This window comes from Erigeron canadensis, chromosome 1 (assembly GCF_010389155.1).
Source record: "Erigeron canadensis isolate Cc75 chromosome 1, C_canadensis_v1, whole genome shotgun sequence".
Taxonomy (NCBI): Eukaryota; Viridiplantae; Streptophyta; class Magnoliopsida; order Asterales; family Asteraceae; genus Erigeron; species Erigeron canadensis.
The window spans coordinates 34,224,747-34,236,791 of NC_057761.1; the positions used below are offsets into that span (position 1 = coordinate 34,224,747).

The following is a 12,045-nucleotide window of genomic DNA, read 5'->3' on the forward strand; positions in this document are numbered from 1 at the left end:
ACTAAAAAGTTCATTAAAATTAGAAAAAAATTACATTACTTAACTAAAATTCAACTATGAACTACATTAAACTAAAAACTAAATTATGACTAATAATTCAACAAACTACGAATAATACTTAAACTAAAAACTACATTACACATTTTATTTATACTAAAGTACTACTCCTCATCGCTAACATAGTCGTTTAGGTTGAACTCGGGGTCGTTGTCGGCTTGTGCACCGCCACGCCTCCTGTTTGCCCATAGATGATCAACCAAATCCGCTTTCAGCGTATTGTGTACTTCCCTGTCTCGGACGGCTGCCCCATTTGCGATACGTTGTTCAATCGCCATTTGTTGCATCCAATATGCCGGGTCCAACGTTGGGTCGTTCGGGTTGAAGTCTTGACAAAAAGTTCTATCTTCATCTTGTAAGATCATGTTATGCATGATAATACAAGCATATACGACATCAACCATAGTTTCTTTTTTCCAATAGCGTGCCGGATATTTTAAAACATGTCATCTCTTCTTTAGAACACCAAACGCCCTCTCAATAGCCTTGCGTGCCGAATCATGCTTACGCTTAAACAATTGCCGTTTTTCATCAAACGGGTCGGTGAAACTCTTCACAAACGTGGTGTATTCAGGATATATACCTTCTGTTAGGTAGTATCCGCACTTGTAGAAGTTCCCGTTTGCGTAAAAGGAACCTAATTAAAGATAAGTTATATAATTTAAATATATTAGCATTGTACCCGCGCGATGCGGCGGTGGTCGTGACGGCGACGGTGTGGTGGAGGCGAGTGTTTGTGGTGGATGCGACGTCGAGTGCCGTAGATAATTCATATAAAAATAATTGATTTAAAAGGTTAATGAAGATATTTTAGAAAAATAAAGGATTGATAGTGTAATTTAATTATTAATGTTAAGAGAATAGTGTATGTGAAAATATTTTAAAGGGTTGTAGCCTTGTAGGTGAAAATATTACATAGGAGGGCATTTTAGACATTTCCCCCCATGTAACTTTCAACATGGGGGTATTTTCTTTAATATATAGTATAGATACATATATTTATAAATACTTATATATATTTAAATATAAATATACTTAACATATATAATTAAAGACAAGTTATATAACTTACTTGTAGGCGCTAATCCGGAAATGATTTCCTCTAGAACGGGTGACGATTCGAATACATTAATGTCGTTGTTTGATCCTTGTTTTCCAAAGTAGGCGTTCCAAATCCATAAATCATAAGATGCAACCACCTGAAACATCAACAACGGGTGTCCGACATCACCTCGTGTGTGCGTGCCCCGCCACGCTGTGGGACACATGTCCCACGCCCAATGCATGTAGTCAATACTACCTATCATGCCGGGGAATCCATGAACGTCATCATGAACCTCATACAAACGTTGGAGATCACTCCAAGTAGGCCTTCGTAAGTATATGTCTTCATACAATTCGCATATACCTTGTACGTACAATTTAAATAAATATATATACTTAATATATGTAAATTTTTGCAATATGTGTATATATTTATATACATATATATATAATACATACTTATATATAAGTTAGATATATATATATACATATATATATATATAATTATACCTCTACAAAATTTCTCAAGTGTCTCATGTGAAGTCCTCTCCGACATCTCCAAATACTCGTCGAAAAGTCACCGGTTTGTCCCGTTGCTAGCTGTCGAAGTGCGGATGTACACTTTTGTATGGCGCTGAAACCCAACTTTCCCGCCGCGTCGTATCTTTGTTGAAAATATGGATATTCCGCCTCCAAGTCACCACTTATCTTCAAAAATAAACGCTTCGACATACGAAAACGTCGCCTAAACTGTCTTTCATTATACGTGGGATTCTCTGAAAAGTAATGACGCATCAATCTATCATTTGCCCCAACCCTTCGTCGAACAAGTGTTGTTCGACGAAAGAATCCCGGTGGCCGAACTGGGGCCTCGTCTTGGGCAACTCGCATTGCGAGTTAAACGGCGGCAATCGCGACACTCTCGACCGCGTCATCGTACTCATCGGAACCGGAACTAGTCGTGGACTCTTCTTGGCTAACAAGAGTGGCCGATGACGCGGAATACATATTTGATTTTTTAGAGAGAAAAGTGTGAAAGATTGAAAGTGTTTAGTAGGTTTTGTTAAAAAGAATGGTGAAGTGTATATATATATATATATATATATACTTCACCATTCTATTTAACAAAAATATATATATATATATATAAGTAATAAGTAATGTAATTTAAAAATAAATTTTTTATTTTTTTTGAAATATGGCCCAAAATAGCTGTTGAGCGGCTCATTTTTTTTTTTGAAAAAGGGAACAAAATGGGGCGATGAATATTTGCCGGAAGGGAAGAATTTTGGTGTTTGCCGCCCTCCAGGACGGTGTTCATTGCGGCGTAGGGGCGGCGTCGGGGCAAAAGACCCCCACTCCGAATAGTCTTAGTTCGAGTCTTGTTGTGGATACATGATTTTTTCTTAATTGATTGTTATGTTTATAGCAGTTTAATTGAAAAAATTTTCTCCAATTTTCTAAGCCAAATACAGTAATTTTGTATTTTTGTTCCGACCAAATGACCAAATTTAAGAATAAGTAAATATAAATAAATAAACAAATAATAAAAATCAACGACTGACTATTCCCAGTCTGTCTTTTATTCACTTTCCTTGTATTTTATCGACCTTGTATATTTCTTCAATCTTCAATTCTATTACTCAAGTTTCCATTTCTCGTGATTTCCGTTCAATTAATATAATAAGATCATCGATACTTTCATTCAAAAGTACAATTAGAAACCCTAGATACAGATATAGATACAGGTAGTGAGAATATATGATCGGATGGTGAAGGAGACAGAATATTACGATGTGCTTGGGGTCAAACCCACCGCTACTGAATCCGAGATCAAAAAAGCTTATTACATCAAGGTCTTATTTTTCATATATATATATTTTTTATATTTCTATATTTCACACATACATATACATACATGCATACACATATATACATATATATCTTGGATTATTTTGATTACTATATACAATTTAATGTGATTTTATTTAATTTTTACCTTGTTTATAATTTAATCTACTGTTTGCATCTGGATTTTTAGTTTAGGAATAAGATCCCCAATTGTTAAAGTGTCACTAAATTTTAGTCAGTTTGCCCTAATTTAGCTAAATATTAAGGATTTTCGAAGTATGATTAAGATTTTGATTGCAATGCATTACATTATGATACTCGTACTATTTTAAACAGTAATTAAAGGTCGAATCTTGATGTTCGTTTGTTAAGTTACAAGTAATGCAATGTCTAAAGTTGAGTACTTGTGTCTTTGCAATGATCATTTGTTTTAATAAAAAAGGTGTGCTTTTTTTAAAGAGCAAACAGTATGAGGTAAGTGAGAGCTCATCGTTATGTTCAGTACGCGTAAGAAGAGTTTGGGAGCCGTCTTGAAGGTGTTGTGACCTCACGACATGAAGGCATGGGTGAAGGTGGTAACGGGCTGAGTTTAGATGTGAGAGTCTTTCGCATGTGTTTTTGATGGGTTTTGAGTGATGAAGGTGCGATTAGTGGGTCTCGAAGTTTGTTGAGAGGGGTGTGATGCTGCTGTGGCGGTGAGGTGACTTCTGCCATATTGTTTACTCTTAGTGGTTGACATTCCATTATTCCTAGCCTTTTGCCTGTGAAAAGCAGTGGCCGCTGTTTCACTTTTTTGGCATTTTCTGGCGGCTTTTGGTGGTTTGTGTTGTCCCTAATCGTTTGATTCACAAAACAGTAGGAGAATTTACTGAATATAATCATGTGTGATAGATTAATGAAACTGTTACACGACACTTGTTTTTGTAATACACTAAACGAACCATCATGACTGTTCACAAATGGTCATCCCTTTTCCCTATTTGACATAACTGTTTATAACTTCCAATAACCGCTATTCAGTTATTATCTATCATATTGACTCACTAAACCCCTATATTTTCATATGACACTAAATACTTAATAAACCGAACAATGAACGGGATTATGGTCCACATTCTCCCCCTTAATCTCGATCGTTGCTTCATCCTAGATCGTGAACCCCGAGCATCTGCTGCATAGTGACAAACTTCAGCCTTGGTAGTGCTTTAGTCAATATGTCTGCCCTTTGTAGTTCGCCACTAACATGTTTCACATTGATGTGTGCATTCTCTACGCATTCACGAATACTACTCCAGTAGTTCCTTTTCCTTGATCAATATTGATTCCATAACTACTGTCACTAAAACCTGTAATCTTGCACTCTAAGTTTGTGATACCAGGAGTATGCTATGTCCCTAACGCGGGTCTAAACACTCTAAGTTTGGGCCAATTGATGCATTAAGGGTTTGGTGTGATCTTGAAGCATACCAATTGCACGATGAAACATTTATTTGATGATACAAGCAGTGAGAGTGAGGGATGTAGCAATGCAGAAAAAGAAGAAGGTTGCAGGGGAGAAGAAGAAAGGCTTGAGATGGACGGATAAGAGGCCACTGAAGCCGTGATGCATTATTGTGACTCTCTGTATATTAAAAAAAACACAATTGAAGAACTGGTGGATGGAAACCAAGGACAAAAGGTACCCTCTAAATTTAATTTTGAAAACATCGTTGGGTTCATGAATGTGGTTGATAACTACGAAGATTTTGTGGGATACAAAGATGTGGTAAAAGACCACTTTGAGAAATTAGTGATATGGTTCTATAAAGAATATATGGAAGTAACAGAAAGGCCCATGCCTGTGAAGATACATGGCATAAAAGTATGCCTTTTAGACCTTTACCTTACAGTGAAAGGAATGGGTGGATTTGCCCAAGTTACAATGAAAAACAAGTGGATTGGAGTTGCTTATGCAATGGGGTTCCCAAAGGAGTATGCAGGTGGTTTAAAGGAATGCTATGAACGCATTTGAGTCTCTTAGAAGCCTGTTATGATGTGGCTAAAGAATATTCCAGTGGTGTTGTTGTACCAAAGGCGATGGACTTGCACGGGTACAAGTGGAATAAAGGCAGAGGAGTTTCCTAGAGAAGGGACTGAACCGGGCTGCAGTGGAACTAGTGCAAGGCAGGATGACGAAAGGTTAAAGGGCAGAATTTTGTTCGACAATGGTGATCAACTGATAATTACTTTTGACGACTCTGACCATAACGAACCCACCAAAGGCAATGCAACCAGAGACAAAGAAGGAAGTGGCGAGGAAATGAATGTGGTCCAAGACAACAATGATGGGGACTTCATCATTGTGGATGGCTGAAGGACAAAAGACCTGAAGAAGTATGTATATTAAGATTGGGGAGGAGTATTGGACTTCAATCTTAATATACATAGATTTATATATACATATATATATTTATATATATATGTATTATATATGTATGTACGTATAGGGACATGTCATGCTACTAAAGTGTAATACATGGCAGTTAGAGTCCTATAGGGACATGTCTCTTAGACTGAATCGGTATTAAGGGTTAGACATACCGGTTGGATAACTATAAATATTAGAAGATGCTGTACATATGAAACCATTCGAACGACAGTTTTATATCATCTGTTTATTCGTTCTGCTCTACACACACACACACACATTCATCAATCCTCTGTTATAATATGTTCATTAACACACACCGCAATAAAGGAATGGCCAACAGATGGAGGGCCAATTCCCTACAGTTTCTGGCTTTTTTTTAGTGTTCTGTATCATAGATGGATCGTCAAAGTATGGTCTTTCTTGTGTAGCGTATTTAATTGCTTTCAACTCAGGAACGTGCTGCATATACTTTTTCCAGTGTTTCATTCTTGGATTGCAATTGTAGTCTACCAAACACTTAGTATCAAACATATCTCAGAAGATTAGTGCTAATGACTTTGATTTAAGCAGACTTTTATCTATAAAAAGAATTAATTGCAGTCAGTTTCGGGATTTAATTTTCATTTTCTTACTTATATTTACTTACGCCATGGTATGCAAAGTTTCATTGAACAACACAATCATCTAGATTGTTATTTGTATATAGCATAATAATCAATGATCTAGTAAGTGTTCATGCATTTTCTTATTTAGCATATTGCTCACTAAGATAACTACTAGATGCTGGAAGGAAACCGAATTAGTATATGTTAATCCATATATCTGACTTGGTATGCTTGGAGGATTGCAGGCTCGGCAGGTCCATCCAGATAAAAATCCAAATGATCCTCTTGCAGCACAAAATTTTCAGGTGACACTTGTTTCAAGCGCTTATTATATTTGTGTTTCTGAACCTTTCTGCATCATATTCTTGGTATCCGGGTTTCCATTCTGTCGATAGTAACAATCATATTGATATCATTTGCATACATCTGTGAAGTTTATGTTTCTCTCTTTAACAAATGTGTGTTTATCACAGGTTTTAGGAGAAGCTTACCAAGTATTGAGTAATCCAGATCAAAGACAAGCTTACGATGCTTGTGGGAAATCAGGAATCTCAACGTAAGTTTTGTGATCATTAATTATAGTTGAATCATATTCTTGATTTAGATATCATGAGCTCATATGTATTTTCTTCTTGATATTTACTTAGCTAAGTTCTGTAAGCTTTAGAAATTTATTTTCTTTTTCATTATAGTGAAGCAATCATCGACCCTGCTGCCATATTTGCAATGCTTTTTGGGAGTGAGCTATTTGAAGACTACATTGGTCAGCTCGCTATGGCATCAATGGCTTCTTTGGATATTTTCACAGAAGGGGAGCAATTTGATGCTAAAAAGTTGCAAGAAAAGATGAGGGTATGTGTGTGTTTCTCATTATACTCAATGCCTTCTGAACTTATTTAATCACACCTGCTTCAGTGTTAAAATAGAAGGTTCTAAGCGGCAGTACACAAACAGTGGCTTGCTAAATTTATGAAGGTTCTAAGCGGCTATGTAATTTTGATATTACAGAATGTGCAAAAGGAAAGAGAAGAGAAGTTAATCGAGTTACTTAAAAATCGTCTACACGAGTATGTTCAAGGGAACAAAGAGGAATTTATCCGTCATGCTGAAGCGGAAGTAGCAAGGCTCTCCAAAGCAGGTGATATACACTTATTTGGCAAAGTGTAACTGTATAATTTGAGCACTGTACCCTTATATTATGATCACATCATCAAAATAACGGTATTAAACTTAAGCATCTTCCTAATAGTAAGATATGCTACCTTTTGCAGCTTATGGTGTGGACATGTTAAACACTATCGGGTATATATATGCACGCCAGGCAGCAAAAGAGCTTGGCAAAAAGGCTATGTATTTGGGCGTGCCATTTATTGCTGAGTGGTTTAGAAATAAAGGACATTTTATCAAATCCCAAGTTACAGCAGCAACAGGTATATTTGTTCCCCGTTTGGGTTTTTAGTATTATTTACTCATTTTTTATTATAGCTGAAAAGAATTTTCATTTTATGTACGAGTTTAGGTGCACTTGCTTTAATTCAGCTCCAAGAGGACATGAAACGACAGCTAAGTGCAGAGGGGAAATACACAGAAGCGGAACTTGAAGAATATATGCAGTCCCACAAGAAATTGATGATTGATTCTCTTTGGAAGCTCAATGTGGCTGATATTGAAGCCACACTTTCTCGAGTTTGTCAGATGGTCGTATACTTATTCCTCCTTTGCCCCTTTTTTGTTTATATAATATTTTAATGGTACTTACATTAATTTGTATTCTTATTCAGGTACTTCAAGATAATACTGTGAAAAAGGAGGAGCTTCGTGCAAGAGCAAAGGGCTTGAGGACTCTTGGTCGGATCTTTCAGGTGTATTTTTGTGTAGTATACCTAGGGTTTTTTGCAATACTTTTAACCTTAAGTTTATTGGTAAACCTGAAATCTAGACTCATATACGGGTCTCTGCCTAAGACTGAACAGCTGAACCTAAACCTAACCTTCTGAACAGCTGAATTTAAATCTAACCTTCTGAACAGCTGAACCTAAACTAACCTCATTTTACCATATCCGTTGGCTTAAGTATGTGGCTTACCAGGTTTGGATGCCTGGTTCAAGAATAATGGAGGAGTGATATTTTGCCCAGTTCAACAGGTTAAGGATATCAGTATAGGCCTGAGTCTGGCTTTGCTTGTCGGGTAAACATAAGTTGAAGGTTTGGGTGGGATTTCTACAGTTACGTGAAACATAAAGTTAAATTGATATTTTATAACTAAAACTTATTATTTTCCCCTCAGATATTAACATAACCCAAATGAAACTTCCACCGATACCAAGTATAGTTTATAGTGGTTCATGCAAACACCTAACCAAAAAAAGTATGTGGCTAACCTGCATTTGGTTAATGTTTAATCTGGAAAGCCAAAATGCCTAAAAAGTCCTAAATGTGTTGGAGCTATAATAATCATAATTTCATAAATATATTTCAACTCTCTTCATCTAAAATACTCATTAATATGCACTAGCTCTGCTCAGTTCCATTTCAGTTTGCTGCGTTTCATTTTTTGGTTAGGTGGTTTAACTTTGCATGAACCACTATAAACTATACTTGGTATCGGTGGAATTTTCATTTAGGTTATGTTAATATCTAAGGGGAAAATATCAAGTTTTAGTTATAAAATATCAATTTAACTTTATGTTTCATGTAACTGTGGAAATCCCACCCAAGCAAACCTTCAACTTATGTTTACCCGACAAGCAAAGCCAAGCTCAGGCCTATACTGATATCCTTAACCTGTTGAACTGGGCAAAATATCACTCCTCCATGATTCTTGAACCAGGCATCCAAACTTATTTTATTAAAAAAGTTTTATAAATATTGAACTATTACTATTGTAATGTTATGTGGTATACTAATATTTTTAATTTATGTAAAAAGTTAACTAGCTTCCAAAATTTGTCTGTGTTGACCGCCCTATCTGTGCGTACCAACCTGTTTGCTACCTCCACGTGATGCATTATGTCATTTTCTTGGTTGATATGTGATGTATAATAAATGCTTTGGTTTCAGAAGGTGAAGTCAAATAACGGTAATGAAAATGAACCGATATTACACTCTGGCATGCATAATATAGATGGAGTTGATCCAGATCACGTGGAATCTGGACAAAGCTCTCAAACCACCATGGCACCTCCGGTATATCCTTTATCTGATTTCACAGTTACAACATATACTTTTTTTGTATAACAATCAAATCATATCATACTTGTGTAGAGTCCATATGTGGAAGCTCCCCAGTTTGTGGGTGTAGAAAACTTCCACTTTCCAATGCCGACAGCACCCCCTGGAGCCCAGAGATTTCAGTGAAGACTACAAGAAGCATGATGACGATGGTTGGATTTTAATGGTATGTGTTTATATGTATCATTGTGTTAATGGATTTGAATTTGTTTGTATTTGAGTGAATACTTAACTTTTGAATGGGTTTTTAGCTTGGTTTCTATAAGCACATAATGTATTATTGTATTAGTAGGATGTGCTTATGAATCAGTTTGGGTGGCATGAAAACCAGAGTAGTTAAATACATTAGTGAATACTTGAATTCTTTTGTTGATCATGCTTTATAAATTATTTTGCCACCGGTTGAATTGATTTTCTTTCTCTATGATTTTTTTTTCTTTTGAATTGCAAACTACTTTACTCTTACCCTGATTTACACAAATGTCCGAGAGATGAAACTCGCTACTCTCAACAACGCCCCCTCAAATGTAAGATATCGGATTTGAACTCTGGTGGAACATTGTTTTTTCAAAATGACTTAAAAGATTACTCTTTTACGTATGAACAAGATGTTTTTTTATTATGTAAAAATATAAAATGCTGTTAACAGCAAACTGTTATTCTCACAAACAGCCTCCCCTTTCTTGAATTTCTAACATGATAAATTAATAAACAATCCTCTGAATGTGAGGGTAACGGGCGACCTCGTAGTTTTATAATGATTCTAGCCTCCCCTTTCTTGAATTTCTAACATGATAAATTAATAAACAATCCTCTGAATGTGAGGGTAACAGGAGAGAAATAAATGTTGTTAGCAGCATATTAGCTAACCCTAAATATTATTATGTATATTAAACTTATTAACTTTTTGTATAATTGTTGTTGTATGTTTAGTAAAGCTAGCTGGAGCTTATATGAACTTGTTTGACGTTTTTATCTATAACTTGTGGCCACAACTTATGTGATTGATGCAACATGTGGAATTGAAACTTCTAAATGACATAAAGTAGACAAAATAGAATTAAAAATGCGAAATACGGAGTATAATTGTTTTGGGGTTTTAGTACTTTATCTTTACATAAGCCCTTATTTTTCAAGAGTTACTTTAAATGATTCCTTTTTTCCCCTCATAATAAACTTAAGTTCGTTCTAAGGTTTATTCAAAACATTTCTTCGCTTAATGATCATCTTCTCTTCATCACATTAGGACTACTCATTTGTGAGTTTCTCTTATTGTGTAGATCTACTACCCTGGTGAACCGTTTGTTGCTCCGTCAATTCGAAATATCAATGTCTTTCTTTTATGTCTATTAATAGTCTCTAGCAACCATTTTAGGATTTTGGTCTAGAAAAAACTTATCTTGAGAAGACGACGTAAGCTAAGTCTATAGTATTGTCTATGCGACCATTTTAACATAATAATGACAAAAAAATTTGGTCATTTCACATTATATCTTATGATAATGATAATCACCTAAATGGATATAAAAGTCGTTATATAGAAGAATAGTGTATGGGATAATGGGATGTAACTTGAAACATCACCCAACATATCTTAAATTGATTATGACATCTTAAGTCAACCTTCCTTAAAATCTAAATACATGGATTAAAAAGAAAGGGTGCATGGATCAATGTCAACCATCTAATCCAACAAATAAGATACCCAATTTAAATATAACAACATTTTTTGTCTTTTCTTAAAACGTGAATTAATTATGAATAATGAAATATCTTAGTTTGATAAAAAAAAAAAAAAAGAAAAAAAAAGCTCATATAATCACTCCTTCTGGCTATAGGTAAAAATCAAATACTTATTGTTACTCCCATATATACCTATTATAGAACTCGGACATGAAACATGTCTCCTTACCACTTATTTGGTAATGGTTAAATAATTCAACATGTTAATTGCACGTAATCAAATGACATGAGGTATCATTGATAAGTAGTTTTTGTTAGTATTTTTGTATTTTTTCTGTTTTCTTGATTTTAATAATTTTAATATTGATGTTTCTCGAATTGATAATGTTTGATAACAAAACTTTTTTTTTTTTTGACAATAACAGTGTAAGAGAGGAAAAGCACAATGTAATTTGTGTTATATTTATTTAGCTGTTTTTTTATAGATAAAATAAAATAATGTGAAATGATTTTTTGTAACAATAATTTTTGAATTGAGACATTTTTCCTCTCACCCAAAGGTGAAAACCTACTCAAACCAGGATAATCAGTAGTCTTAATTCGGGTTACGCTACATTCGACGATGAGTAGGCTTCCCATCTTCCTTTTCGGTACTTCGTAACAGGCATTAAATGAAAGAAAAAAGAGCTAAGTATTATATTCTACTTTGATGTGGAAATGTAATAAAACCCTTAAGGGAAATCCAAACATGTACAACTTTCTAGTGTTTAGCAGAGATCAAACTCCTATTAGGTTGGATTAAGGATCTCAAATTTAGTCCAGTTATCTTATGGCTGTTTTGTTGATATAATTTTATTTTACAAGAAACATATAATGATTAGTTGTTCGAAATAAATCATGAAATAAAAATAATCTCGTAAAAACTAAACTCAATATTAAACTTCCGACTTTATGCCTCACCACTTTATGGGCAAAGCATTGGCATTTATTGATACCATTAAAGTCGATAAAAACTACACAAGTATGATTATTTAATAACTATAAACATAGTGTTTACCCCAAATAAAGTGACAAGCAACTAGCTACATCAACTTCAACTTCAACTCCAATCAATACATATCATTATATAGAAATAAATTCAACTTTTGATACAAATATAAATAC

The 12,045-nt window shown here is 34.8% G+C and overlaps 2 protein-coding genes across 3 annotated transcripts; one reads left to right on the forward strand and one right to left on the reverse strand.

Annotated features, from left to right (window-relative positions):
• Positions 1–503: 503 nt before the first annotated feature.
• LOC122590756 lies at positions 504–1,992 on the reverse strand. Its single transcript, XM_043762933.1, has 3 exons — positions 1,668–1,992; positions 1,130–1,357; positions 504–694 (listed from the first exon to the last, which is right to left on the reverse strand). The coding sequence occupies exons 1-3, from the start codon at positions 1,990–1,992 to the stop codon at positions 504–506; spliced, it is 744 nt and encodes a 247-aa protein (XP_043618868.1).
• A 666-nt stretch (positions 1,993–2,658) lies between these two features.
• Positions 2,659–9,609, forward strand: LOC122582111 (chaperone protein dnaJ 10). 2 transcript variants are annotated; one of them, XM_043754479.1, is made up of 10 exons: positions 2,659–2,957; positions 6,213–6,272; positions 6,441–6,523; positions 6,660–6,819; positions 6,976–7,105; positions 7,239–7,397; positions 7,487–7,665; positions 7,749–7,829; positions 9,031–9,153; positions 9,232–9,609. In XM_043754479.1, the coding sequence occupies exons 1-10, from the start codon at positions 2,871–2,873 to the stop codon at positions 9,322–9,324; spliced, it is 1,155 nt and encodes a 384-aa protein (XP_043610414.1). In that variant the 5' UTR covers positions 2,659–2,870; the 3' UTR covers positions 9,325–9,609. The 2 variants fall into 2 exon arrangements, with proteins under 2 accessions (XP_043610414.1, XP_043610406.1); XM_043754471.1 differs by having other exon boundaries at positions 2,660–2,957; positions 9,028–9,153.
• Positions 9,610–12,045: the final 2,436 nt, after the last annotated feature.